The sequence below is a fragment of the Schistocerca piceifrons genome, chromosome 3 (assembly GCF_021461385.2).
Source record: "Schistocerca piceifrons isolate TAMUIC-IGC-003096 chromosome 3, iqSchPice1.1, whole genome shotgun sequence".
Classification (NCBI taxonomy): Eukaryota; Metazoa; Arthropoda; class Insecta; order Orthoptera; family Acrididae; genus Schistocerca; species Schistocerca piceifrons.
In genome coordinates this window covers 233,537,887-233,565,104 of record NC_060140.1, presented here as the reverse complement: position 1 = coordinate 233,565,104, position 27,218 = coordinate 233,537,887, and the positions used below count along the sequence as shown (strand labels likewise).

The following is a 27,218-nucleotide window of genomic DNA, read 5'->3' as shown; positions in this document are numbered from 1 at the left end:
TAACGAGGGCATTTTTGTGCGCCATGGAAAGGTTTCAGCTATTAAAACACTTCGAAATTTCACTATTTCTCGCTAACGGACACATTTCCGTGGCTTAAAAATATCAAACAACTGAAAAGGCTGGTGCCTTCCGCCTTTTTTATTTATCCTGTTTATAAGAAATCAGCAACAATAGATAGGAGCAACTCAATGCGGTCAAATGAGAAGAGAGGCGATAAGGAAAAGCGAAAGACGTACGGGTTTATCGATCACTGTGGCAGCCATCTTAGCAGCTACAAGAGGAACGTTAGAAAAAAACTCTGAAAACAGCTGGGCATTAAATACGGTGTCAGAGCGCTGAAGGGAAAGCCGAGACTGCTGAGCAGCGTCATTTCGTACCTCAGTGAATTCACTTTCGCCTGTAATACTCAGTGTGGAGGTTTACAACGCTGAGTTCTAGCGGCCTTCACTGTAGACCCCAAAAAATTGTGGTCTATCAAATGACACATAAGGAACACTAATGACGGCGAACGAAAAGTCCCCTTTACGCTCAACTGTAAACATATGCACAGCTACACTCACGGATCTTCAAATATCTGTACTCAGCCAGCTGATCTCATCGGCTGAGTCAGCGAGGAACACTGGACGTCTGTTGCCTCAGAGCAGTATTTTTCCATTTAACACGACTATGAATACGAGTATACGGTAGTGTATGGAAAATGACTACTGTGCAGTTATGACCTCACAAAGGCTTACGTGTGTGTGTGTGTGTGTGTGTGTGTGTGTGTGTGTGAGAGAGAGAGAGAGAGAGAGAGAGAGAGAGAGAGAGGGGGGGGGGGGTAGGTTTGTTTCTACTGAAAGTAAGACAGTCCGTATCTGGTGATTACACTGCACTTGCATCTCACCCTATCCAGAAACATGCCTCGATGCCTTTATTAGCATTATATCCATAAAAAATGTTTTTCCTACATCAACTTGACACATTACGTTCGGTTGGGAAATAGACACACCCTACAGTACCAGCCTCAAGGTTCCAGCGGGATTCTTTCATGAAAGTTAGCAACCTACAAAAATCCAGATTCCCTCTCCCCTAATTAACAACTTTGCAACCGAGCGAGGTGGCGCAGTGGCTAGCACACTGGACTCGCATTCGGGAGGACTACGGTTCAATCCCGCGTCCGGCCATCCTAATTTAGGTTTTTCGTGACTTCCCTAAATCGCTCCAGGCAAATGCTGGGATGGTTCCTTCGAAAGGGCACGGCCGACTTCCTTCCCCGTCCTTCCCTAATCCGATGAGACCGATGACCTCGCTGACTGGTCTCCTTCCCCAAACAAACCAACCAAACAACTTTGCAGCCAATTGTGTTCGAACTTTATTCCATCAATTGCTCAACATTGTACGGCACAAGAACTACCTTTCCTTGTTTCTCCGGAGCTATGGTGATTATGCCTGGGAACTACTTTTCTCTGCTACTTGCTGGTTTTCCTTTCTGACTGTACACTGTATTTAATGTACAGCGTAACATCAATTAGCAACGGAGATAAGTAATGATGATTTCCATACAGACCCCTGTAAGGAGCCATTTTCAGCAAGACTTAAGCTCCAGAATCACTCTCACGACGTGATGGAAGGAGTCAAGATTGGTCCTGAGTTAAATCACAGCTCCTTGTACCTATATGGAACAGACCACATCAGTTTAGTTCCAATGACAGGAGAGTTTTGGCACTATAGAGACTCCCACTCAATTAACGATGTTATACGATTTTCAGATTACGTCATCTGTTTAGAAACTGTTCATCCCATTATTCCCTACCATCCGTATATTTGCTGAAAGACAACACAGCTGTTTCACTTTCCAAGCAAAAAAGATGGAAAATGACTTGACTTGATAAATATTTTAACTTTAATGGAACTACTGGTATGTCTCACAACCAAGAGATTACAAGCGATATAACGAGAAATAAGTGTATCTGCTGTCCCATTCTCACATACATAATGCTCGCGTCTAAAAATAACATTTGCTATTTCAAGCAATGTCTGTCTAGAGGATATTTTTTTTACTCATTCGTTCTATATCACTCTACAGACGTTGGAACAAATTTATTATGTAATAGAATAGGCTCATATTATGAAGTTTGGTAATCATCTCTTACATAACGTACTTACACCAAGTACGCGAAGTATCGGTAGAGACATTTTTTGAAAGAAAGATCTGGTGACAAGAATCTACCAGTTTCATCATGATGAAAGCGAGGAAGAATTAAAGATCGTGTCGACTTCGAGGTCATTACATAGGCTAATAAGACTCAATTCAAGTGGCTCTTCTGAAGAAACAATCGAATCACATTCGTGTAAGTACGAGACACGTAAGTCGGTAAAGCTGTGCAGGATACGATCCCCAGTCTTCCCGAAGAAGCACCCAGGGTCTTTAACCAATGCACTAACTCTCTCGGTGAAACACACAACTGCTCTAGTAAGAGGTACTGGACTCCCAACCACAGATTCACGATTAACAACGCACTTGCTTTTGTAATATCCGTAACCTCGTGGCAACACTGGCACAGGAAGTCCTGCGGGGTGCTAGTCTGCTTATCTATCACGTACTTTGTCACCGCTCTTTGACAATACCACGGCAATGTAGCTGATACAGGACGTCGCATGAACTGCTGGGAGATAAGATTACAGCTGCCAAATCCGAAGCTTACTAGGGATGCCTAATGGAATCAGTTTTACACGTTGTATAGTGTGTATTTTACTGTCAATACTAATGTACATCGCTGTCTGTTGCAAAGCTCCCCATTGTGATGTATTTCATTATACCACACGAAGCACCTAGTATCGTTCACTGCTAATTACACACATAAGTCAATTACGCTTTCCAATTTTAATGCACTTAAACGGTATTTTGAAAACAAAATTTCTTCATTTACCTCCATAAAGATCTGTTTGCACGTACTTACATACGCTGCATAATCGTGCGTTTTTGGTCTGCGTACATACCTTCAGTATGAAATAAATTTTCAAATATCAATAATTACTTTATTTAGCGTGCTACCGTACATAAGTGGCGGAATTGGCAATGACTGACTTACACAATTTTAATAGGGGTGGAGAAAAGTATTGGTTGAAGCCATTTAATACAGGTATTTAACTGCGTATCATGGGTGCTTTACAAAAAATTATAAACCCTAGGCTACAAGTGCTGTAATTTGCACTACGAGCCAAAGATAAAAACTCTGCCATCTGCAAGCCTAACATTTCTGTAGAGATATCATAAATTGCACGGAAACCATCTGGACTGGACAAAAATTGTTAATCGCTTCCGCATTCAGTAGGAGAAATTTAAAATTTTATTGTTATTGGGCAGAAGTCGAAAAACAGTGTGTGCGATGCAAGTTGGTAACAGCGTTAAAAACTCAGCTGCTGGAGTTACTGTGCAAGTTTTACTGTCCCTGTTAAATGCATATCACACTAGACTAATCTGGGACCACTCTGTCGAATGGGCACGTGAAACTCCGTTTTAAAAATAATTTTGTAATAGCAAACAAATCTATGCTTTCCGTTGACACTGGGCGTCGCCTGAAAGACGCGATGAGCAGTATTTGTTTGGGCTGATCTCAGATACACAACGTAAAAACGAAATTGCAAGTATCTGTTGAGACAATGAAGGAAGTGCACCTGACGACTCTTAGGACAGACATTACATTACATTACAGTGCTTGATTTGTGATGTATATATATAACCTCTGTGTGTGGCGGGGAGGGGGTACATAGAGCGCTTGATTTGTGACTGTACGTACCGGCACTTCTGACAAAAAGAAATCAGAAGCGCAGATCTTTATGTGTGGTACGATATAACTTTATTCTTTACCAGTGCAAATATTGCATTCACACTTTCAAAATGCGCAGGAAAGTGTTGAAATAGAGCTTAAAGAAGTTTAAATTTCCATCCCCTCCCTCCGTCCCTCCCGGAAGGTCACTGTACCGGAACCACCTCCATTTTTACAAATCAAGCACTGTAATGTCTGCCCTAAGAGTCGTCAGAAGCACTTCCTCCAATGTCTCGACAGATACTTGCAATTTCGTTTTTGCGTTGTGTGTCTGAAATCAGCCCAAACAAATACAGCTCATCGCGTCTTTCAGGCGACGGGGAGGCGGGAGGGGGCTGGTTGGGGTGCGCAAAGACGTAATGTCCCTTCGAAAATTTTGAATAACGAAACGTCTGTTGGCGTATTGTCGAATATAAAATTGAAGAGCGTCGCAATGACAGCTCCTTGGCTTATGGTTCAATGCTTCTTTTAGCCTTTGATCTGAATGCAAGGTGACTATCAGACCATTAACACGACATTTGTTGCTGTTTAAAAAAAAAAAACAATAAAGGCTCCACCTCAACCCAATGATTGGTCTGCAAACCACAGCCATGGATCTAATGGTGGTGGGCCTTCCTCCGACCTCTGAAAGAGCTCATGCATACGTTATCGGGAATCTCAGATTTAATGGACAAAACTAACCATGATATAACTTTTTTTTTTACACATTTGAATATCACTGGCAGAGGCGAATTCCGTGGCACTTTTTTTTAATGGCAACACTGTTGCACGAAGTTTGCACCATTACAGATTATAGAATTTATTTCTGTCATATCATTAGTAAATTTCAGAGCTATTTTCAAGACGTCTTATAGGAACACAACCTTAAATTCATACGTCATCTGCGATGGAAAGGTTGGACGTCCCCAGAGCACAAATAAATGCATGTCATAAAAAAATGGCTCTAAGTACTATGGGACTTAACTTCTGAGGTCATCAGTCCCCTAGAACTTAGAACTACTTAAACCTAACTAACCTAAGGACATCACAGACATCCATGCCCGAGGCAGGATTCGAACCTGCGACCGTAGCGGTCGCGCGGTTCCAGACTGTAGCGCCTAGAACCACTCGGCCACCCCGGCCGGCGCATGTCATAAGACTTTCAAAAGTAAGGGGTCCAAGATCACAAGTAACCAACCAAACTTTTGTTCCATATTAAGAACAGAAAAGAGACTTTTGAAATGTGGTGGTACAAAATACAGATGAAGATTAGATGGCAGATCTAGTAACTAATGAGGTGATACGAAACCGATACGTTATGGCACAAGATGACTGAAGGAATGGATCGGTTGGTAGCACACGTCCTGAGGTTGGAAGAAATTTTCTACTTGGTTATAGAGCGAAGTAAGGGGTTAAACTGTAGAGGGGAAACAAAAGGATGAATACAGCAAGGACGTCCAAATGGATGTAGGTTGCAGTGTTTCGGAAATAATGAGGGATGCACAGGACGGAGCAGCGTAGAGAGTCTGCAACAACCAAGTCTTCAGACTGAAGATGACCGTTAAAAGTCAGCAAATCCCTTGAAGGCGGGAAATTTATGTCCACGCGAATAGAAGCATAAACACAATCGTTGGTATTTGTACAGTCCGGCAAAATAAGGTTGTCATTTGAAATGTACTGGGAGAATGGTGGGAGCAATTCTGAAACAGTTTATGACGGTAACTTGCAAAAAATGTGCTGGGACCAGCTGGGATCGAATCGTGGACCTAACCTAGCAGTTAATTACGCAACTATCAGGTCGCAGTCAACAAGTAAGCCAGTACATCGCAGACTGTCATAGCTAGGGTTGGATATTAGCATTCCACTTGCGCAGCACCTACAGACCGACAAGCAGTGACAGCCACTGGTGAATCGACACGAACATCAGAAGGCTGAAGTGATACACCTTTATGGACTATTTCCGTGTGGTGTGCTGGAGACGCGGCGACGTGCACATTTTGTGGAGGAGTGCGGGTCTATTCTGGGAGCGGCGGCCGGGCGCATACGCTGCCACCGCCAGCGCCACCGACGCCGCCCCTGGCGCCGAACGGTGCATGACGGGGTGTCGTTACGACACTCCGTGCGTGAGTCACGTTAATGATTCATTGGTGGCCACCGAGCGAACTGCCTGACGGTCTAAGAATCTGCGCCAAGATCAATAAAGCCGGCCGAGGCTCGGCGACCGTGTGTGTGTGGCCTAAGCGGCGGGGCCAGCCGTCTGTCCCTAACGCCGAGTGCCCTAAGGTGCTGGTGCTGGCTACTTTACAGTACACCACCAACGGAAAAATTCAACAGGCTTTATGTAGGCGAATGACCTGCAGCTCTAAAAACTAATCTCGTTACTATGGAAACACTAAACCGTAGTACGTGAACACCTGAATGCTCTACGCCGGAGAAAATATCAGTGCTAGCATGTCATCGCTAGTAAAGACTGTCATATGAAGAGAGGAAACGGCTGACAGCTTCAGCAAGACAGAATCAGGGTGACCGTACATTACACGGCGCTTCGGATTCCAAGGTCAACGCCGTTCGTCATTCTGAGACCTGTTTAGGCGCTCTGAACAGAATGTGCGCCTTTGGCAACACCGCTCTTGGGCCGTCACCTGCCCTCACCATTTCGGCATTCTCTCTTCCCACCCCCCCCCCCCCCCCCACACACACACACACACACACAAGAGAGAGAAAGAGAGAGAGAGAGAGAGATATTGGGGGGAGGGGGTGGCTGGCTCAAATTATTATGAATTCTTCGCGTCAAACCTGTTTACCAACAATACGAAACGATTCTGAGAGACTAGTGGAGACCACTCACAACAGCCTTCGGAAGCAGTCAGATGATACTTCTTATTCACTAGTCTCTAGCCCTACTACTATCTGAAACTGTTAAAAAAATAGGAAATATTTACACGACTTTTATCAAAAGAGAATACCAGTTGTATACATGTTGCCCCAGTCACAATAACTTAATAACTAGTGCTGGCATTACTCCAGGACAATGAGCACAGTAGTCTTATGAATCAAAGAACATGGCCATTGATATTTGTTCAATACACATTCTGGCCTTTCTGATGTCTCACATTCCTTGACTTTCAATCACAGTCAAGACACTTTCTTGCAGTAAAAGTTGGAAATTTCCTAAAATCTCTTGCTTTATGAAAAAAGTAGTAAACCATGTTTCTGAATGTTTATTTGGTGTACTACGATGTGAGGGTACCCCCTCCGTGCAATAAAATAATGGCCGAGATTTGGTGGTAGTAAAACTTGCCAATAATATTACGAGTGCTGGTGGTTAGAAGACTGACATTCATGTTAAGTATACGTCATTGTCTGTGTACAAGAGTCTTATATAGAAATGAACACAGTTCCTTCTAGTTTCAGACTCTCCTCGCTACAATGACTTGTTTCGCACTCTTCACTTAAGACGCGCTGGATGAGTTGCACAAATATGGCGTAAGCACAGTACAACGCCTCGCTGACGTACGTGTTCACTCATCGGACGTATAGTGGAAAATTCCTCGCACATTCTGGCGACACGTTGTCGCCTAGGAGGAGTCTGCTGACGCATTACGTTCTTGCCCCCCAACCCACGCTGGGCTGCCTTTCACAGCAGTGGACACACAGGTGATTATTTGACGAATACACCAACATGGAAGCTCCAGTGTGGATCTAATCGGCGCTACGCTGCAGGAAAATGATAATTAACACACCGCTTGCTTAGCACGCACGAAGACACCCAAGTGTCACACACTCTGCAGACATGGCGCCGCAGTCACAGCCCGGTCGTATGTTTCCCGTCTGTGAAAGAAACCCGACAGGGTGTTTCGCCACCGTGGATTTGTCAAAGTACAACTTAGTATACGCCGATACGCCTCTTGGCGTTTTCACAATGTTTTTATGTCAACATAGTAGCTTATAAATGAGATTCGAGGAATTTTACTCTTAACTGTAAATTACAAAGGGCGCGGAAGAATGAAGGAGTTCAAGTACACTAACACCACGCGAAATTGTAATGGTTACTCCGTAAATACTGTGTGGGTATCCACAAGGAGCTGTATCTGTTACAACGCCCGCAGAAATTAAATATGAACCACAAAACAGTACGGGGGACGAAAAGTAAAAGTGTTGTTTAACGTGAAAGAGGATACCGCATATTTACATTCACATTGAATATAAGGTTGAAGATGAAAAAAGAACAATAGCAGCAGCTGTGCGAAAACACTGCCATCTAACGAGTGAAGTACCGCCAGTTCACTGACGTAGCTCACTGAGCATGCGCTGACGAAACCAAAACACTGTCCAAAAGTTTCTGGCGGCAGGCGCGGCGCACAGTTCGACGACAAATCATTCATCACCTGCACAGCTGACAATTCACCGCCGGTACACTGCAAACATCTCCAAAGCCACTCGCGTCCGAAACGTCACCACCTCTCACACCGCCGGCCAAGTCACGTGTCGCCAGAGGAGACAGCGAGAACGGAACGCATCACAGAGAGACACTAATGCAACACTTCCTACGCTGAGCTATCATCGAGAAGAGCTTTATTTCGGGATACTCACACAGAACATTTTGTACTCTACATCCTGGTAAACGAAATACGAGGAGTGCGGCTGCGGGTTGTAGTTTTCGGAGCAGTACCACATGCGGCGGGCGCGCGTCTCCCTCGTGTCCGGCTTTCCCACCCTCCCGCTAGCGCTCCCGTCAGGCCGTGGCGGCGGTCAGGCTCGCACAGTGCACCGAATCGTGACGGCGAGCTCCGACGGCGGCGGCGTGGCGAGGCGGCGCTGCGAGGCGAGTCGGCGCGGGCGCGGGCCGCGTCGGTTTGCGATCCGGCTGTGTCGCCGGCGCTGCCGTCTCCGCCCGCTGCGCGCCGCGTCGCACGCGACTGGAAGTAATGAGTGGGGCAGGAGGCGGGCCCGGCCGGCTGGGCTGGCGCTGCCGCTGCCGCCGCGGCTCAAACTGCGCAGTAGCCTGCCGCTTAGGCAGCCCGCCGCACGCGGCCGGCGGGCGGTAGGCGGCGTGCTGCGACCTGGCCGAGCATCTCGCGAGCGCCGCCGACACGCGGCCGCGCTATAAATAGACGCGACGTGCCGCCGTACGCACTGCTATCCTGCATGCACGACACACTTTCTCACAGCTCTGTTTCACTAAACCGCCACCGACATAACGGCTGCACTCGCATTTCTCCCACGTGCCTGTCGTTGTTGTCGCAACGTCCGAAGAGTTACGAAAATCTTCTCGTTACTCTACTAGGGATGGGGAACACCTACCAGTTAAAATCGATCCCGGTATTTTACTTCTGAACAACCAATATTCTTCGGTATTTGTTTGGTCTCGGTTATAACAGGTGTTTTTTTACTACAACAGAGTAAAAAACAAATATCAATTAGCCGTAGGAGTAGTGTTGGATTTTTTCGTTTTTAAATGAACTTTTTTTTAAAAAAAGTAATTTGTATTCGTAAAATTTGCACTGGCTTGAAATATCACGTTATTATAAAACAGCAAAAACGATCAGCGCTATTTTAATAGCAATGCCGACAGAACCGAGCGACGAACAATGGCGTAAGAATTGGTACAGCATTGCTGAGACAATAATGTCCCTGTTGCTGTGTCGTAGCTTAAGAGACCCCAACATGCAGGGTGCAAAAGACTTGTCTGTCTCCCCCCCCCCCCCTCCCAATCCTCACGGCAGTTTCTCGCTGTCGTCGCCAGGCATCCCTTGTACTGCAGTCCAGAAATATTTTTACAAAATGACGTAGCAATGAAGTACAATGCTTCATTTTCTTTAAAATGATTAAATACCTGTCTGGCGTTTCTAAGAAATAATAAAATGGAAAGGAAATTATGCTAACAGTAATAAATTAAAAACTTACTTACAATTCGTTCATAATATACAATGAGAATAGAAAGTAACTTCTCCTGCCTTTGTTTACATAATATGCCTTTATCTGCAACAAACATTGTTCTTCAACCTCAGTTTTCGCCCTTTAGCACTGACCATTCGTAATGCTCAAACACTGATATTCTTCTATTTCTACGTTTACTACACGAGATGACAGTAATTAAAAAAAACGTAAAATCGGTTATTTAAGAAACTGGTTAATTTGAGAGGGGTTTTACAATTAGGTTAAACTGGGGCGTAAAAAAACCGATGCAACCGAAAACAGGTTGTTTCGGCCATAACCAACATCCCTACACTCTATCCTGAGGATATCTTTTCACCGCTGCGTGGGTACTATTGGGTTGCCACTTCCCTTGTAGAGAAAGGAAACTTTTTCATGGACATTTTTTACACATTTACGTCTTCAACCTTATTGCTTCATATCATTGTCGCATTTTGAAATTGTTCCAGCTAATCCTAGGCATGCACTGCCATTCTCCAATGGGTTAAAAGCTCTCTGCAAGAAACGAAAAAATTTATTACATTGTGAAGCTCTGATTTTGTGTGTTTCTGGTGAACACCTGTTCCTATCAGTAGTCCACTTTTTCATCATCATAGAAAACTCTCATTCCACAAAAGCATTTGAAACTCATATCCTTAGTATAACACACACGAGTGGAGGGACATCTGTTACTTTTTTCTGAGGCACTAGTGTGAAGAATTTCAACCACTTGGACACAACATCACCATCTCTAGCGACACAGTCAGTAAACGTAACTTTCATATCACAAACATTCTTCATATAGCTGATCCAGGCTGACTTGACCGTGTACATTGAATATTTCCACTACAAGTTCGAATTCACAATATTCTATTTCCCCACTCAAAGGAAGAGATTCCAACATTACATACTTATTACTAGCCGAGTGATCATAACGGGTTTCGAGATATTTCAAAAAGTGTCACAGAAACAATAAAATACACTTGAAACCTTATTAAGGAATGTTTATGAAATATCTCTAATTTCTTGGTCTCTCACATAGAATTTATCGTTCTTTTTTTGCGAGTTCTTACAGGTTATGCACAGACTTACGTCATTCAATAACACTTAGCTCCTTTTTTTCCATGTATTTTGATACTGATTGCTTTTGACCTCAAAATATTTAGACACTTATGTGGACTGAATACTTGCTTTCTCCTTATGGTGCCTGAGATCAAACTGTCCGCCATGCGAAATGTCAAATTCCTTCCTCCACAACGTACAAACAGAAGCTGAACCTGGTCTAACCCACATTAAATGATCTTCCCATTTCTTTAAAAACACTTGACTATACTACAGTAATTGTAAGTTTCTTCTTAGCTTGTGAATTATTGTGATTCTCGAACAAAATTAAATGAAGAAAACTAGGGTAAGTACTGTATGGATTCAAAAATTATCACTGCAATGGAGTTTACGAACATGTGTGTAGCATCACACGGAAATTAAGTTGTCGAAAACAATATCGACTGTGCGATCGAGTGATCTTAAGTACCAAGCTACACATAGACTTCCTTAAAATCTGTGTTAGAACGGTAATAATGACAAATATAATCAAAGTAATGCGCATTTTTGTTATATGTATATCGGGGGGAAGGACTATGTTGGGTCTACGATAGGCCAGTGCCAAATATTAAAAAAACGGAAGAAAGTGCTGTATGGAGAAATAAAAAACGTAAGGCTAAATTAACAGTAAAAAAAAAGCGTAAGAATATGAGGAACAGCCTGGCAACCTTAAACTACTGCAACTTATATCCACTTTAGCCTGCTTATTGTAATTAAGGCTTTCTGTCTCTGTAACTTTTACACCCCACGCTTCTCTCCGCTAATACACTGACGCTTCCCTTATAACACCGGATATGTCCTCTATCAACCGATCCTTTCTTTTGTTCACGTTGTACCACAAATTTCTTTTTACTCCTATTCGGTTCGGTATTTTCTCTTTACTTATACGATCTATCCATCTAATCACCAGCATTCTTATGTAGCACCACATTTCGAAAGCTCGTACTCTCTTCTTGTCTGAACTGTTTTTCGCTCAGGTTCCACTCCCGTACAAGACTACACGCCACACGAATACTTTCAGAAAAAAACTTCAATTTCTATTCGATGCTAATGTATTTCTCTTTTTTAGGAACTTTTTTCTTGCTTTGCCAGTATTCATTTTATATCTTCACTACCTATTACGGCCTTCCTCAGTTATTTTTCTGTCCTAATCTAATTCCCTTTGATAAGTAGAAGATAAACATAGGGGGGGGGGGGGGGCGCCTTAGATCTAACTGCAGCCTACGATAACGCCTAGCGTGACAAGCTCCTGCTCGAACTTATCAGCACTATTCTGTGTCACAAACTGATCACTAACTGCTGAACAATAGACACTTCCAGCTGCTCTCAGAAAATTTTAAAAGCAGAACTCACAAACTAAATGACTGTATCGCGAGACGTTCTGTTCTGGCGCCACCCCTTTTTAATTTGTATACACACGGCCTTCCAGAAAAAAAGTCAACGAAATTTATTTACGCGGACGATCTCGCTCTGATCGCTCAGGATGGAAGCTTTAGGGAAACTGAAGCAACATAAGCATCTGACCTACAGACATTGGATTAATACTACTCTCCGACCGAATCCTCAAAAGATGTCGTACGTCAACCGACCGCCTACAAAATAAACAAGCAAACTACAAACCTAACATCTCATTTAGAAATCAGGCTCTCCAGTACTGCAATATTCCAAAATAGCAAGGTATGAGCCCAGACAGGTCTGTGATATACAAAATCCATCTCTGGAATCTGGCAGTTAAAATCAAAACTCGGAACAATATACTCCAGAAGTTAATAAGAACTGTCTAGGGTGCCCATTGCAACAGTCCTCAGACCATCAGCTCTAGTTCTTTCACACTGAGTCGCAGAATACTGCTATTCGACCTCGCTAGGCAGTGCTCACACTAAAATAATCGACACACAGCGCAGTCAAGCAATGCACCTCACCACAGGGTGTATTCGTACCACGAACACGCACTGGCTACCTGTTCTTCGTAATATTTCACAACCATCTTTAAGAAGACCGCAGTCGTTACTGAACGCGTGTACAAGAATAAAAGCCAACCCAGAATCGCCAATTCACACTGCAATTTCATTATCAACATAGCCCAGCGACTGACGTCTACAAAACTATTGTGGCACAAAGCTGTCTGCCTGCCGGACAGTAACTCCAACATGAAAGAAGCCTGGGACAATTAATGAAAAAGCAATCTTCCGTGAAGCATCACCAACTAATCAAGACTCCCTCGGGGCCACCAGCAGGTTTCGTCTACTCCGTCGACAGAGATGCACAATGAATTGGATCGGAACTAACGGAGGCACATATGGGGCACTGCGCTCTAAGGGAGATGGAAGTCCTCCACCGAATGTGACTGAAGTGAGGAGCAACAAACAGTACATTACATAACATTTGACTGTTCCCTCCCTCAGATCATTAAAAGGTACAATGGAAGACCTTCACAATTTGTCTGCGGAAGCGTCTGACTGTATTTCAAACCTGGACTTGGAGCTATGGACCCATTAAGAAATTTGATATATATATATATATATATATATATATATATAATATGATGTAAATATTTGTGTAGTATCTCTCCTGTCATTAGGAGATAAATAAATAAATGTTCTGCATAACATTAGGCACACACATGTCCAGCTTCTCTTGAAGGCCCTACCCATTCCGTTCAACTGATCTTTCAATTCCTTTGCCGCCTCTGAAGGAATTCCAATACCACCGAAAACTTTTACAGTTTTTGTCTCTTCTCCCTGAACTTGAACTCATTTTCTAAATTCCTCCTTGGTTTCCTTTGTGTTTTCTTCTATGTACAGACTGAATAACATGAGGGACACGTGGCAGCTTTGTCTCACTCTTCTCAACTAATGTCTCCCTTTCAAGCCCTTCGATTAAAACTAATGTATAGTTTAATTTATAAGACGGCTCAATATTGTGCACCTGTGCTGTTGCGACGTAGTCTTACGTCGAACCGACACCAAACTTCGCCTACTTCTCTCCGGTCAGTCTAAAGTCGAAACAATACGCACTTAACAACATTACAACAGTGAATTCCAAAAATAAGTTCAAGCATGAGGATAATATTGCAGTGGCAAAGTCTAACCGCTGTAAGTATCAAATAACGCTGCTGCGAAAGTATTTCCGGTGCTGAAAAAACAATTATTATTGCAGACTGTGTAACACTGCATTAAAGTCCACTGTAACACGTGACCACGGTAAAATTAAATTAATCGAGGAGAGCAGATAAACAAATATGTATGGATACCTGTTATATATAAAACGATAGTCTCCATTCTTGAGGGGGAAACTACTGAGAGCCCGAAGCTGGTAACATTACAGGGAATACATCTAAGACAAGTGACTTTTTTTTATTCTTAGATTTTCAAGATAAGTCAATAAGATATTAATTTCTGGTTCGGTTACAGGGAGATATGTAATTTACTTTTAAGGCGCCTTTACAAATACTGGAGGCTGTACGGTGAATGTTTGATAAAGACGATTTATCCTCGAAACTGATGATACAATAAATAACCCAAATGTAGCTGAACAAGATTTATTCTCTGAAACTTGATGCGCTCCTCAAATGCGTGGCGAACAACTGTATGCTCTCTCCTTGTTCTAGGAATCTATACGCCTGAGGGCAGTGACAAATCCCGAGGCGTATTAGAAGCACTACTGTACACTTCTCTAGTTGCATTTAGGTTCGCAGCCATAGAGCATTTCATTTGCCTTAACTTCGACCACTAATCCTCTCCAGAACTCAAAGCCAGTACCTCAATAACGAAGTTACTTTGTGTAGGGAAACGTAACATGTCTGCTGCACCCGACAATTCAATGCCCTTCCCTAAATTCTCATTTGCTTCCGTATACGTTGAAGAAAATAAAGGGTGGCCTGGATAGGCTGGATTGGTTTCAAACAAATTAATGATGCACCTGTCCCGGCGGCGAACTGGATCGTTCTGTCCAATAACGCGAATTTTTTTAAGCTCCTTTCTGTTTCTATTTTTTTCTTTTACACTATCGACTAGCAAGCTCGCCCGAGGTGGGGTCTCTGACATTTAACTTTCAAATGTCACGCTAAACTGAAGATGAAGACAGTGGAATGACACTGATATACTTCTGTTTCGACTGGGGCTTAGTACTGAATTGCTTTACGCAACTAAATTACGAACGCCATCTTTATATGAGCAATGTATTGTGAAAATATTTACGCATAGTGAAATTAGACTGTGAAATGTATTAATTCGAGTGTGGGCTATGTAACATATTTAGTCAAGACAAATCCTTAGAGCGTTACAGAAGGTAAAGAGATAAACTAAAGCCGCCGAAGCTATCTGGATGGACTAATTGGTTTCTACGTGAGATAGGCGAGATAAGAAAAGAAACATGAAAAATACAAGGCGCCAGGCCACGACATACTACATTTTACATTCAGCAAAAAGCGTAGCTGATAGTTTTCCCAGCTCATATTTATTAAAAATTTCTTTGTAGCGAAGAGTCACACGAGACTGAAAAAGTGTTCTGGTCACCATAGTTGGCAAAAGACCTAAAACAATAATTGTACAGAATTCCAAACCAATATTTGTAACACTCGTCTGTTGCAGGATTCTAGAACATATTCTAAGCTTCTCTCGAAGAAAAAGCACATATTCGGGAATAGCCAATTTGTGAAAAACAGTTCTCGTTGCACAAGCGGTATCTTGCAGATAGTGGGCGCAAGTCAAGAGGTAGATTCTCTCTTCCTGAATTCTGAAGTCGTCAACCACTGAACCACAATGCAGACTGGTGTGCCTCGAGAAAGCGCAATAGAGCCTCCGAGTGTTCTGAATACGCAATCGATTTATCGGATAGGATCAGCAGCACACGCAGATCGTTCTCTAATGATGCTGTTGTCGACAGAATAGTAGCGTGACTGCATTATAATCCAATACAATAATCACTGTGTGAAAATGCAGAATTACGTGGATAGTACTTCCTTCCATTTGGTGTAATGAACGGCTTCTCTCACTGAACGTTGACAAACGCAAGTAATGCCAAGGGCACTAACAAAGGACCCAAACAAAGCGTTAGTCCTACACTTCTGGAGTGTATCACACCGCGAAAATACCTAGTGTTAGCACTAATAAGCAATGTAAAATGGAGTAAGTACGTAAAAGGTATTGTAAGAGATTGTACGGGAAACGTAGTTTTCCGCGCGGCCCTCTTCGTATACCATCTCACTGTATTTGTCTTCTAAATTTAGACGATATACAAGCTTTCGACGACTTCTTTCCCGTCATCGTCAGGCGTTGACTGTCCTAACAGATGCTGCAGTGGAGTTTCAAATGTAACAGACGGTCGAACTATGATGTGTGTCGTCATGCAGAGGAAAGGTTAATTACATGTTCAACCAGAGAGAGTGTATGTGGCGCAATGCTAACAGGACCTTACGCGGCATGAAAACAGAACTGTATCTGAATGTAAGACTAGCTTGCCAAATGGGAAGTTCATTCAGACTGGTAAAAAAAAAAAAAAAAAAAAAATCGTAAACGAAAACCTGGTCTAGAGTACAGCTAAAGTGTTTGGAAGTGCCCTTACTATGAATTAGGAAGTAATAAATGACCAAATCAATACAAGTGCCAACTCACTGATTACGTTAGCAACTAAAAAAATAAGAGATGTAGAACGTAACCAGACTAAATATTGATCTTAATCTCACCACCACAAACATTAATATTATTATTTGCGACTACCTCCACTCAGATTCTTCCTTTCCCAGAGAAGACCTCACCACACACAACACCACATGTACACGCACATAAAGAAAACAAAGATCAAACAATACACAGACACCACAACACAAACAAAAGATTAACGAAAAACACAACACAGTGGCAATGGGGAACATTATATAAACACACACAATCACACAGTGTAAGTGAAGTGTTCAACTGAAAGTGATCGAAAAAGCCAAATATCGGACGTATTGTTGGACGCAGGCCAACAAAGTACAACTCTAGGACGACGCATGTAGAATAATAAGATTATAATGCCGTAAGTAGAATCAAATAGTAATTTAAACTGACAAAACTTGCGCTCCAAAGTGTTATTTCTTACCTGGCATTAGGGGAACAACAAAAAAAGGCTCTAAGAACTATGGGACTCAACATCTGTGGTCATCAGTCCCCTAGAACTTAGAACTACTTAAACCTAACTAACCTAAGGACATCACACGCATCCATGCCCTAGGCAGGATTCGAACCTGCGACCGTAGAAGCAGCGCGGATCCGGATTGAAGCGCCTAGAACCGCTCAGCCACAGTGCCGACAAAACAACAAAAACAACTGTACTACAGCAACATATCTGGAAGCACACAAAACACAATTATTACATACACAATACTTTTATGACTGGGCACAGAAGATGCTTCATAAATAAAAAGAAACGAAACGCATGTGGCATAAGGAACAGCTTTTCATTTAGTTGCACGACTCCATCTCTCCGATAATAATTTATTAATGTAAAAATTATGACGCGAACTGTTCTCTAATCTGTAAGTATCGCTTGCAAAATAATAATTGTATTAATATAGATTAAATCCACTGAAGATGCCTTAATGTAAAAGGCGAAACGCGTCTAGGATATAAATAAACAGACTGCAGCAAGAAAATGTCGTTTCAGTTTATGAAACCAAGTCATGAAGATTATTCATGTGACATAGCGGCACGTAACAGTGTTCCACTGAAAATGGGCGCGTGCGCCAATATAACAAAGTTTTTAACAAAAATTATTTGCAGCCCATGTCAACTTCACGCTTTATCGAGTTCCTGAAATTCGTTCGAGCTGTCTAACGCCGTTTGTACAGGCTCCACACAAGGTCGTAACTTCGGCAAGCTGTCTCATTTAAGTGTGACATGGAAGACGGAGGAGGAGGAGGAGGAGGAGGAGGAGGACGAGGAGGAGGAGACAACGAATAAGCAAAAAATTTAGCTATCAAAGACAAAAACTGTAAGACTTTCACGTGCATAAGAAACAGATACACTTGGGACAACACTAGTATTTAAATATTAGAAAAAAAGGTCACTGCGGACCAACACACAAAGTTTTCAAAGTCGCTAAGAAGAGCCTACATTATATTGACTTGAATAAAAATTGGAGTGGTGTAAGAGTATAAGAAACGGTTCTAGACGCCCAAATATCAAGAAATTAAATAGACGAATCAGGTATTTATGTGTGGAAAGCGTGCATTCTACAATGACCCGAAGAAGCTATATCTCCACCTTCAAAAAAGCAACGATACACCACCTGCAAAAATTAGTCTAATTAGTGTCGCACAGAATTGTTTCTTCTTGCATTGAGATCAGCAAGTGGTCGAAGGCCAAATAAATAAAATTAACGAGAAACATCTTAGACCTTACACAGACTGGTCAAGCACACGTCTTTGTGACGGATGACGCTTGTCCTGCGCGCAGTTTTAACTAAGTATCACTGCCTTAAGTTTGTAGTAACTGCCATCAGTTCCAACCATCCGAGCAATTTTCACTGACTAATGAGATGATACGGTTTGTTCCTACCAGTCTCTCACATTTCGAACACACTGTTCTCGACGAGGGAGGGTAGGCTGCAAAGTGTGGAAAAAACGATGTACGAGTGATTTTAGAATGTAAGGAAAAGTAGAGATGCAGAATCTAAACTGTAATTGGAACACTGTTTTAATCGTCACGAAGTTCAGTAGTGTTCCGCAGCTGTAAATTATTTGTCAGGATTTAACTTTCGCCTATGGACAAGTCCTTCGTCGGCAGCAGAACTGTTCACGATTAAAGAATTACGGCACTGAGAACCACAAGAGCGCAAAGCACAGCGACGAAGTTTGGAGAAACGTAGATGTTTGTGAAAATCAAATTTGTAGACAAACCACCAGTCTCATAGGTCTGACTTTTTTTAACTGAGTGTCACCAAGCTATACTTCCTATGAAAAAATAATGTACCAGCGTGGAGGGTAAAAATCGTAGAGGGAGACCAAGAGATGACTACACTAAACAGATTCATAAGGATGTAGGTTGTAGTAGGTACTGGGAGATGAAGGAGCTTGCACAGCATAGAGTAGCATGGGGAGCTGCATCAAACCAGTCTCAGGACAAGACCACAACAACAACAACTTCATATTACGAAAATTCAATTAATATTTAGTATTAATTTATTATACTCTTAATTCGTAATTAATGTGAAACTGGAATCATAACATAAAGAACAGATACTAAATTTACAGCGTCCGCACCCCCCCCCCCCCCCCACACACACACACACACATACAACCTATTACAACGCTTCGGGGTCCTCGTTGTCATTTTCATTATGTACATCCTGTGGCTTGAGGCTATCATAAACCTGCCCATATACTTCTGATTACGAACTACAACTGCTAAGTTGTGTTTGCAACCCTAGATGACAATCGAGCAGCGCACAGCAACAAAATTATGCTTTGTACTTTGGGCCCATATTGAAACGAATATCCGAGAAATCAGTGAGCTTTTCATGAATATTTTAACGAGTGTACACAGTGTGGGCCTAAAGGTATAGATAAAGCTCGTTCAAACTAAGACCATGGGATGTTGGAGCATGCACGCATGTTAAAATTTGAAAATCGATGAGCGCGTCGTTTAAACCCTTATAGTTTCAGCGCCTCAATTGTACCTGTGAGACCTGAAATATGTTTTACCATCCAGGCCCGGTAGCAGGATGCACGTATGCAACTAATGCAGTAGATGTTCAACGAGAACGTAAAAGGAATTCCAAACTGTAACAGACACTGGTAGTGAGGGAAGACTAATGATAAAAAAAAATACTGAAAATAATAGTAAAATGCCGCCGACAAAAATCGTGAAGCACACAGAAAGGAAGGAGGAAACAACGAAACTTCACAAGTTGAGAGAATGTGTGATATTATTTCAGTGATTTTCAAAATCGAGACAATTTTATAAAAAACTTGGCAGTACTAGCCACCTATCAATATAACGTTGCATTTAGGGCTTTCGGTAAAATATCGATATATCGTTGTTGTTGTGGTCTTCAGTCCTGAGACTGGTTTGATGCAGCTCTCCATGCTACTCTTCCCTGTGCAAGCTTCTTCATCTCCCAGTACTTCCCGCAACCTACATCCTTCTGAATCTGCTTAGTGTATTCATCTATTGGTCTCCCTCTACGATTTTTACCCTCCACTCTGCCCTCCAATACTAAATTGGTGATCCCTTGATGCCTCAGAACATGTCCTACCAACCGATCCCTTCTTCTAGTCAAGCTGTGCCACAAATTTCTCTTCTCCCCAATCCTATTCAATACTTCCTCATTAGTTATGTGATATATCCATCTAATCTTCAGCATTCTTCTGTAGCACCACATTTCAAAAGATTCTATTCTCTTCTTGCCCAAACTATTTATCGTCCATGTTTCACTTCCATACATGGCTACACTCCATACAAACACTTTCAGAAATGACTTCCTGACACTTAAATCTATACTCGATTTTAACAAATTTCTCTTCTTCAGAAACGCTTTCCTTGCCATTGCCAGTCTACATTTTATATCCTCTCTACTTCGACCATCATCAGTTATTTTGCTCCCCAAATAGCAAAACTCCTTTACTACTTTAAGTGTCCCATTTCCTAATCTAATTCCCTCAGCATCACCCGACTTAATTAGACTACATTCCATTATCCTTGTTTTGCTTTTGTTGATGTTCATCTTATATCCTCCTTTCAAGACACTGTCCATTCCATTCAACTGCTCTTCCAAGTCCTTTGCTGTCTCTGACAGAATTACAATGTCATCGGCGAACCTCAAAGTTTTTATTTCTTCTCCATGGATTTTAATACCTACGCCGAATTTTCCTTTTGTTTCCTTCACTGCTTGCTCAATATACAGATTGAACAACATCGGGGCTAGGCTACAGCCCTGTCTCACTCCCTTCCCAACCACTGCTTCCCTTTCATGCCCCTCGATTCTTATAACTGCCGTCTGCTTTCTGTACAAATTGTAAATAGCCTTCCGCTCCCTGTATTTTACCCCTGTCACCTTCAGAATTTGAAAGAGTATCGAGTCAACATTGTCAAAAGCTTTCTCTAAGTCTACAAATGCTAGAAACGTAGGTTTGCCTTTCCTTAATATAGCTTCTAAGATGAGTCGTAGGGTCAGTATTGCCTCACGTGTTCCAACACTTCTACGGAATCCAAACTGATCTTCCCCGAGGTCGGCTTCTACTAGTTTTTCCATTCATCTGTAAAGAGTTCGCCTTAGTATTTTGCAGCTGTGACTTATTAAACTGATAGTTCGGTAATTTTCACATCTGTCAACACCTGCTTCCTTTGGGATTGGAATTATTATATTCTTCTTGAAGTGTGAGAGTATTTCGCCTGTTTCATACATCTTGCTCACCAGATGGTAGAGTTTTGTCAGGACTGGCTCTCCCAAGGCCGTCAGTAGTTCCAATGGAATGTTGTCTACTCCCGGGGCCTTGTTTCGACTCAGGTCTTTCAGTGCTCTGTCAAACTCTTCACGCAGTATCGTATCTCCCATTTCATCTTCATCTACATCCTCTTCCATTTCCATAATATTGTCCTCAAGCACATCGCCCTTGTATAGGCCCTCTGTATACTCCCTCCACCTTTCTGCTTTCCCTTCTTTGCTTAGAACTGGGATTCCAGCTGAGCTCTTGATGTTCATGCAAGTGGTTCTCTTATCTCCAAAGATCTCGTTAATTTTCCTGTAGGCAGTATCTATCTTACCCCTAGTGAGATAAGCCTCTACTTCCTTACATTTGTCCTCTAGCCATCCCTGCTTAGCCATTTTACACTTCCTGCCGATCTCATTTTTGAGACGTTTGTATTCCTTTTTGCCTGCTTCATTTACTGCATTTTTATATTTTCTCCTTTCATCAATTAAATTCAATATATCTTCTGTTACCCAAGGATTTCTACTAGCCCTCGTCTTTTTACCTACTTGATCCTCTGCTGCCTTCACTACTTCATCCCTCAAAGCTACCCATTCTTCTTCTACTGTATTTCTTTTCCCCATTCTTGTCAATTGTTCCCTTATGCTCTCCCTGAAACTCTGTACAACCTCTGGTTTAGTCAGTTTAACCAGGTCCCATCTCCTTCAATTCCCACCTTTTTGAAGTTTCTTCAGTTTTAATCTACAGATCATAACCAATAGATTGTGGTCAGAGTCCACATCTGCCCCTGGAAATGTCTTACAATTTAAAACCTGGTTCCTAATTCTCTGTCTTACCATTATATAATCTATCTGAAACCTGTCAGTATCTCCAGGCTTCTTCCATGTATACAGCCTTCTTTCATGATTCTTGAACCAAATGTTAGCTATGATTAAGTTATGCTCTGCACAAAATTCTACCAGGCGGCTTCCTCTTTCATTTCTTACCCCCAATCCATATTCACCTACTACGTTTCCTTCTCTCCCTTTTCCTACTACCGAATTCCAGTCACCAATGACTATTAAATTTTCGTCTCCCTTCACTATCTGAATAATTTCTTTTATTTCATCATACATTTCTTCAATTTCTTCATCTGCAGAGCTAGTTGGCATATAAACTTGTACTAATGTAGTAGGCGTAGGCTTCGTATCTATCTTGGCCACAATAATGCGTTCACTATGCTGTTTGTAGTAGCTTACCCGCATTCCTATTTTCCTATTCATTATTAAACCTACTCCTGCATTACCCCTATTTGATTTTGTGTTTATAACCCTGTAGTCACCTGACCAGAAGTCTTGTTCCTAATGCCACCGAACTTCACTAATTCCCACTATATCTAACTTTAACCTATCCATTTCCCTTTTTAAATTTTCTAACCTACCTGCCCGATTAAGGGATCTGACATTCCACGCTCCGATCCGTAGAACGCCAGTTTTCTTTCTCCTGATAACGACATCCTCTTGAGTAGTCCCCGCCCGGAGATCCGAATGGGGGACTATTTTACCTCCGGAATATTTTACCCAAGAGGACACAATCATCATTTAACCATACAGTAAAGCTGCATACCCTTAGGAAAAATTACGGCCGTAGTTTCCCCTTGGTTTCAGCCGTTCGCAGTACCAGCACAGCAAGGCCGTTTTGGTTAGTGTTACAAGGCCATATCAGTCAATTATCCAGAGTGTTTCCCTTGCAACTACTGAAAAGGCTGCTGCCCCTCTTCAGGAACCACACGTTTGTCTGGCCTCTCAACAGATACCCCTCCGTTGCGGTTGCACCTACGGTACGGCTATCTGTATCGCTGAGGCATGCAAGCCTCCCCACCAACGGCAAGGTCCATCGTTTCGGAAAAGTATCGTCTTACATAACCAATAAATTTCTAACCGATATATTGATATCGAAATGCCAATATCGAGTGCCTGTATTTTTATTTAATATTAACATTTTTTTGCGATTTTCTGTAAATACACGGAACTGTTCTTTTCGAATGTTACTTTCACTGTGTGAAGGAGTCTTACTACTTTTTGAGCTCCCATGACGTCCAGTCTCTCTCTTTGACTGTATGAAGCAAGTACGTGTGGCACAAAGAAATAGCCCGATTGCATTAGGGGGTGGCGGTGCGAATGGAACAACAAGATTTCCGATGTGGAGAAATAGCACACTAACTGCGGTAAAAACTATTTTTAACGCAACTAGTGTGCTATTTCTTCACATCGGCATTCTTCAAAAACAATTACTGTAAAAGATGACCATAATATAAATGACAAGAGTGGTTTTTGCGGTGGAAGGAGACGTCTGAGGGGATATGCAGACGTAATCGGCGTCCGGCGCAACCAACAGAAACTGCGACGATTAACTCCACCACGCACTTTTGACACTACAACTGCTAGGTCGCTGGCATTCGCAGAAATGAAAAAAAAAAAAAAACCAGGGTAGTTCACATAAAGTGTTCCACACAAATCTGCTATTTGACGAAACCGAACGACGGACCCATCGGACACCTTTTATTGTGCCTCTTACATGCTGTTTGCCGGCCGCGGTGGTCTAGCGGTTCTAGGCGCTCAGTCCGGAACCGCGGGACTGCTACGGTCGCAGGTTCGAATCTGCCTCTGGCATGGATGTGTGTGATGTCCTTAGGTTAGTTAGGTTTAAGTAGTTCTAAGTTCTAGGGGACTGATGACCACAGATTTTAAGTCCCATAGTGCTTGGAGACGTTTTTTTACATGCTGTTTCCATTGTTAGATAAGTGGTTATTGCCAAACGTGGACGTGCATAGTTTTCCTTTCAATTCTTGCTCGAAGGGGGTTAAGCAGGCAGACACAGAATATCTAATAATAAATCAATACTCAAATATACACATCTAAAACCTGCGGTATATTTACAATGTGCAGCCGATATTTTTATAGGCAAGAACGTCAATGTTCTTTTCGTCGATATATCGATGTACCGAGACATATCTCGATACCGGTTACCCGATATTTTCAAAAATTTGCATCCCCTCTGACCTGTATACTTCTGTGATTCGGCTGGAGTGTTGTAAAGCAGTTGTGTCCTCCCTTTAGACAAGCTAGTCCACAACTTTTGTTACTGGTCCTTGATATATAATGGCTGAAGCCACTGGGACACATCTGACGACCGAGTCGGTCCCACGCACGTTCCATCAGGAACAGATATGACGTTCTTGCTGGCCACGGACATCACACGGACAGTTCAGTCGGACGCCTACCATGTACGGAAATGTAATGCCCTTTGGGCCTTTGGGGAAACGGCACCACGGTAATGCTGCACGAGAGGTAACATATCAAGACGAAAGAAGTCCATGATGTACCTGGATACGGATAGTGGGACAGAGTTGATGTCCAACTCAATCACTACCAGCATTCAAGTCATACCCAATCGCTCACCACACCATGATACCAAGTAACACCGCTGTGCCTCTCCAGAACACTGGGGAAAATGTGACCTCTTCCCAGGTCGCCACCATAGTCGCCGAAGATTTTCAGAGGGGTGGTGCAGAACCGCGATATATCGCTGGAAACAATGGAACACCAATATCTGCAGTCCGTATATCCCAGTAACAGCACCACTCTAAACGCAGCCATTTCTGTTCTTGTTTTAATGGCAGCCTATACATGGGATCGTAGTTCCTTAGTCCGACTGCTTCAAGTCTCCGACTAATGGTGCAGGATGAGACTAAATGTTGCAGGGAGTCAATTACTTGCACTTGGATGGCAGGTTGAGACGTGAAGGGGTTATGGTGCGCTTGGTGCACAATTCGGCGATCCTCCAGTGTGGTGGTTGTACGCTGTCGATCGAAACCTTCATGACTAGTACGCCTGGCCTCACGTTCCAATGCAGTCCAACATCGGGCGATTGTCACATGTCAATGTTCTACAATGCAGAATATTTCAGGATTCGAACAGCCGGCTAACTGCAGATCCACAATGCGGCCCCTTTCACACTCCCTCAGGTGCTGCTAACTGTGTCTCAGCCGAGTAGGCAGCATGTGTGTGTCCTTAACACTGTTCACTTAACACCTGGCAGTGTTCACGTCCATTTTACAGGGTTTCCCATCTCACTCTGGCATCTCATATATTTCCGAAAAGAAACGAAATGTGAAAAACGCAGTTGGCCAGAGATGTACCTACGTCAGCGATTCACACAATTGGCAGGAGCGCATAATCCCCAAAAGGTCAACAAAGGTCACTTTCAACCCAAAATTAGGTTTTTTAAACCCACATGTATGTTTTTTCTGCAAAAATGAGAACTAGAGGTACAATTAGCGATGGCAGACAGTTTCAGTGTTATAAACCTCATACATTCTGAAATATTAAGACTATTAAGGACGGCAACGGAGCCGTAATGCGCAGGCTGAAGGTTGCCTCCACTGTCCTGCAACCTATTGTCAGGGCCTTACACAATGGGCAGCAATGGACAATTCATACTAGTAAACAAACATCACTTTCGACACAAAGTTACGTTTATTTAAGTGACATACGTATGTTTTTTTCGACAGAAATGAAAACTATACGTACAATTTAGAGGTAAGATGTGTTCTTGGGTCCTAAACATAATTAGTATTGCATATAGCCCACAGAAACTTTAAATTTGTGCATAATATCCAGCACGGAAAACACCCTCACACACAACCGCTAACGTCACGTCCAATGAACCTGATGTTCGAAGTGACCACAGTTTGCAACAATTCCCTAGTGGAGATGGTGAACGAGTCACCGTTGCACAAATTGTACTGCTTCCACAGATACTGTCACACACGCAGCCGTAATGCGTTGTTCCATATCCTCCGGTGTCGTTGCGGATTTGTGGCACACACTCTTTCACTGCGCCCCACAGAAAGAAGTCTAACTGCACCACGTCGGGGAACCAAGCTGACCAGCTCACTTGCCTCCCCGTCCTATCCATTTATATGGAAACATTGGATCCACTACTCCACGGGGATTGTGTGCGGGACATGCGTCGTGTTGGAACACATTGATAGACGCATTTCCAATCTAATGTCCTATTTGAGAAAAGGTAGAGTCTTGCAGAAATTCCCGTTAATGTTCCCTGATAAAAATGGGGACATAAAATACGGGTACCAACGATGCCGTACCGGTCATTGACACATCATCAATGTCGTTGATCAGCAAGCGCGCGAAGCCGGAGGAGATTTCGCACCGATCAGTAATGCATGCTCCGCAGATTCGCGAGACCATGAACTGAGAACGAAGTTTCACTTTTAAACAACGTATCATGCATGAAGTCAGTGAAGTGCAAAACGACAGAATTCAGTATGGGATTCAAAGTCGTTGCGTACAGTTCTTTGTCGAGTGAGATATGATACAGATCAAACATGCTACGCAAAATTCTCCACACATTACTATTGCTAATACCAGATAACACGGATTCTCTGTCGTACATTCACCTCAGGATTGTGTGTTACAGCAGTCAGAACAACTTCTTTGTCACTGTTAGTTGCGGAGTTTGTGCGTTGACGCTATCTGGGTCCCAGTTGTCTGTCTCCGTGAGACTTGTGCAGATTTTGCAAATGGTACAAAGTGAAGGACGCCGTCGATCTGGGGAGCGTTCAGCGTACGCTACAACAGTTGTGGTTGCGGTTCTGCGACATTCACCGTAAAATTACTAAGTTACTAAAGACCGTTATATCGACAAACGACGGCAAAAATCACGAAGCACACTAAAACAGGGAAAGCACTGTTCGAAACGTACTTGCAATGCGTCACAGCGAATTTTCCTGTTTGGCACAGACAGCAGGACAGCAGGCGCGAGCACGAAACACTAGTAAGCTTAACAGTGCAGGTAGAACGTGCGCACTGATAATGGTCTGTTTACAGCTGGATGCAGGCCAATACTTTGTACGGGCAACCCTTGCCTGCGCACTAGAGCAGCGACTGCGGCGCCGTTACGATCCTTTAAAAGTCTAATATTTCACAATGTATGA

General features: G+C 42.7%; 1 protein-coding gene across 6 annotated transcripts in view; it reads right to left on the bottom strand.

The window, feature by feature from the left end:
- Positions 1–27,218, bottom strand: part of LOC124789839 (serine/threonine-protein kinase tousled-like 2) — a 576,094-nt gene that overhangs the window by 140,607 nt on the left and 408,269 nt on the right. Inside the window, exon 1 of one of the 6 annotated variants that reach the window (XM_047257341.1) lies at positions 8,383–8,532. The exons of the other annotated variants lie outside the window; for them this stretch is intronic. Coding sequence (XP_047113297.1) covers positions 8,383–8,466 — 84 coding nt within the window. The 5' untranslated portion in view covers positions 8,467–8,532. Of the gene's footprint in view, positions 1–8,382; positions 8,533–27,218 lie in introns of those variants that run through there. 6 annotated transcript variants of the gene reach the window in all.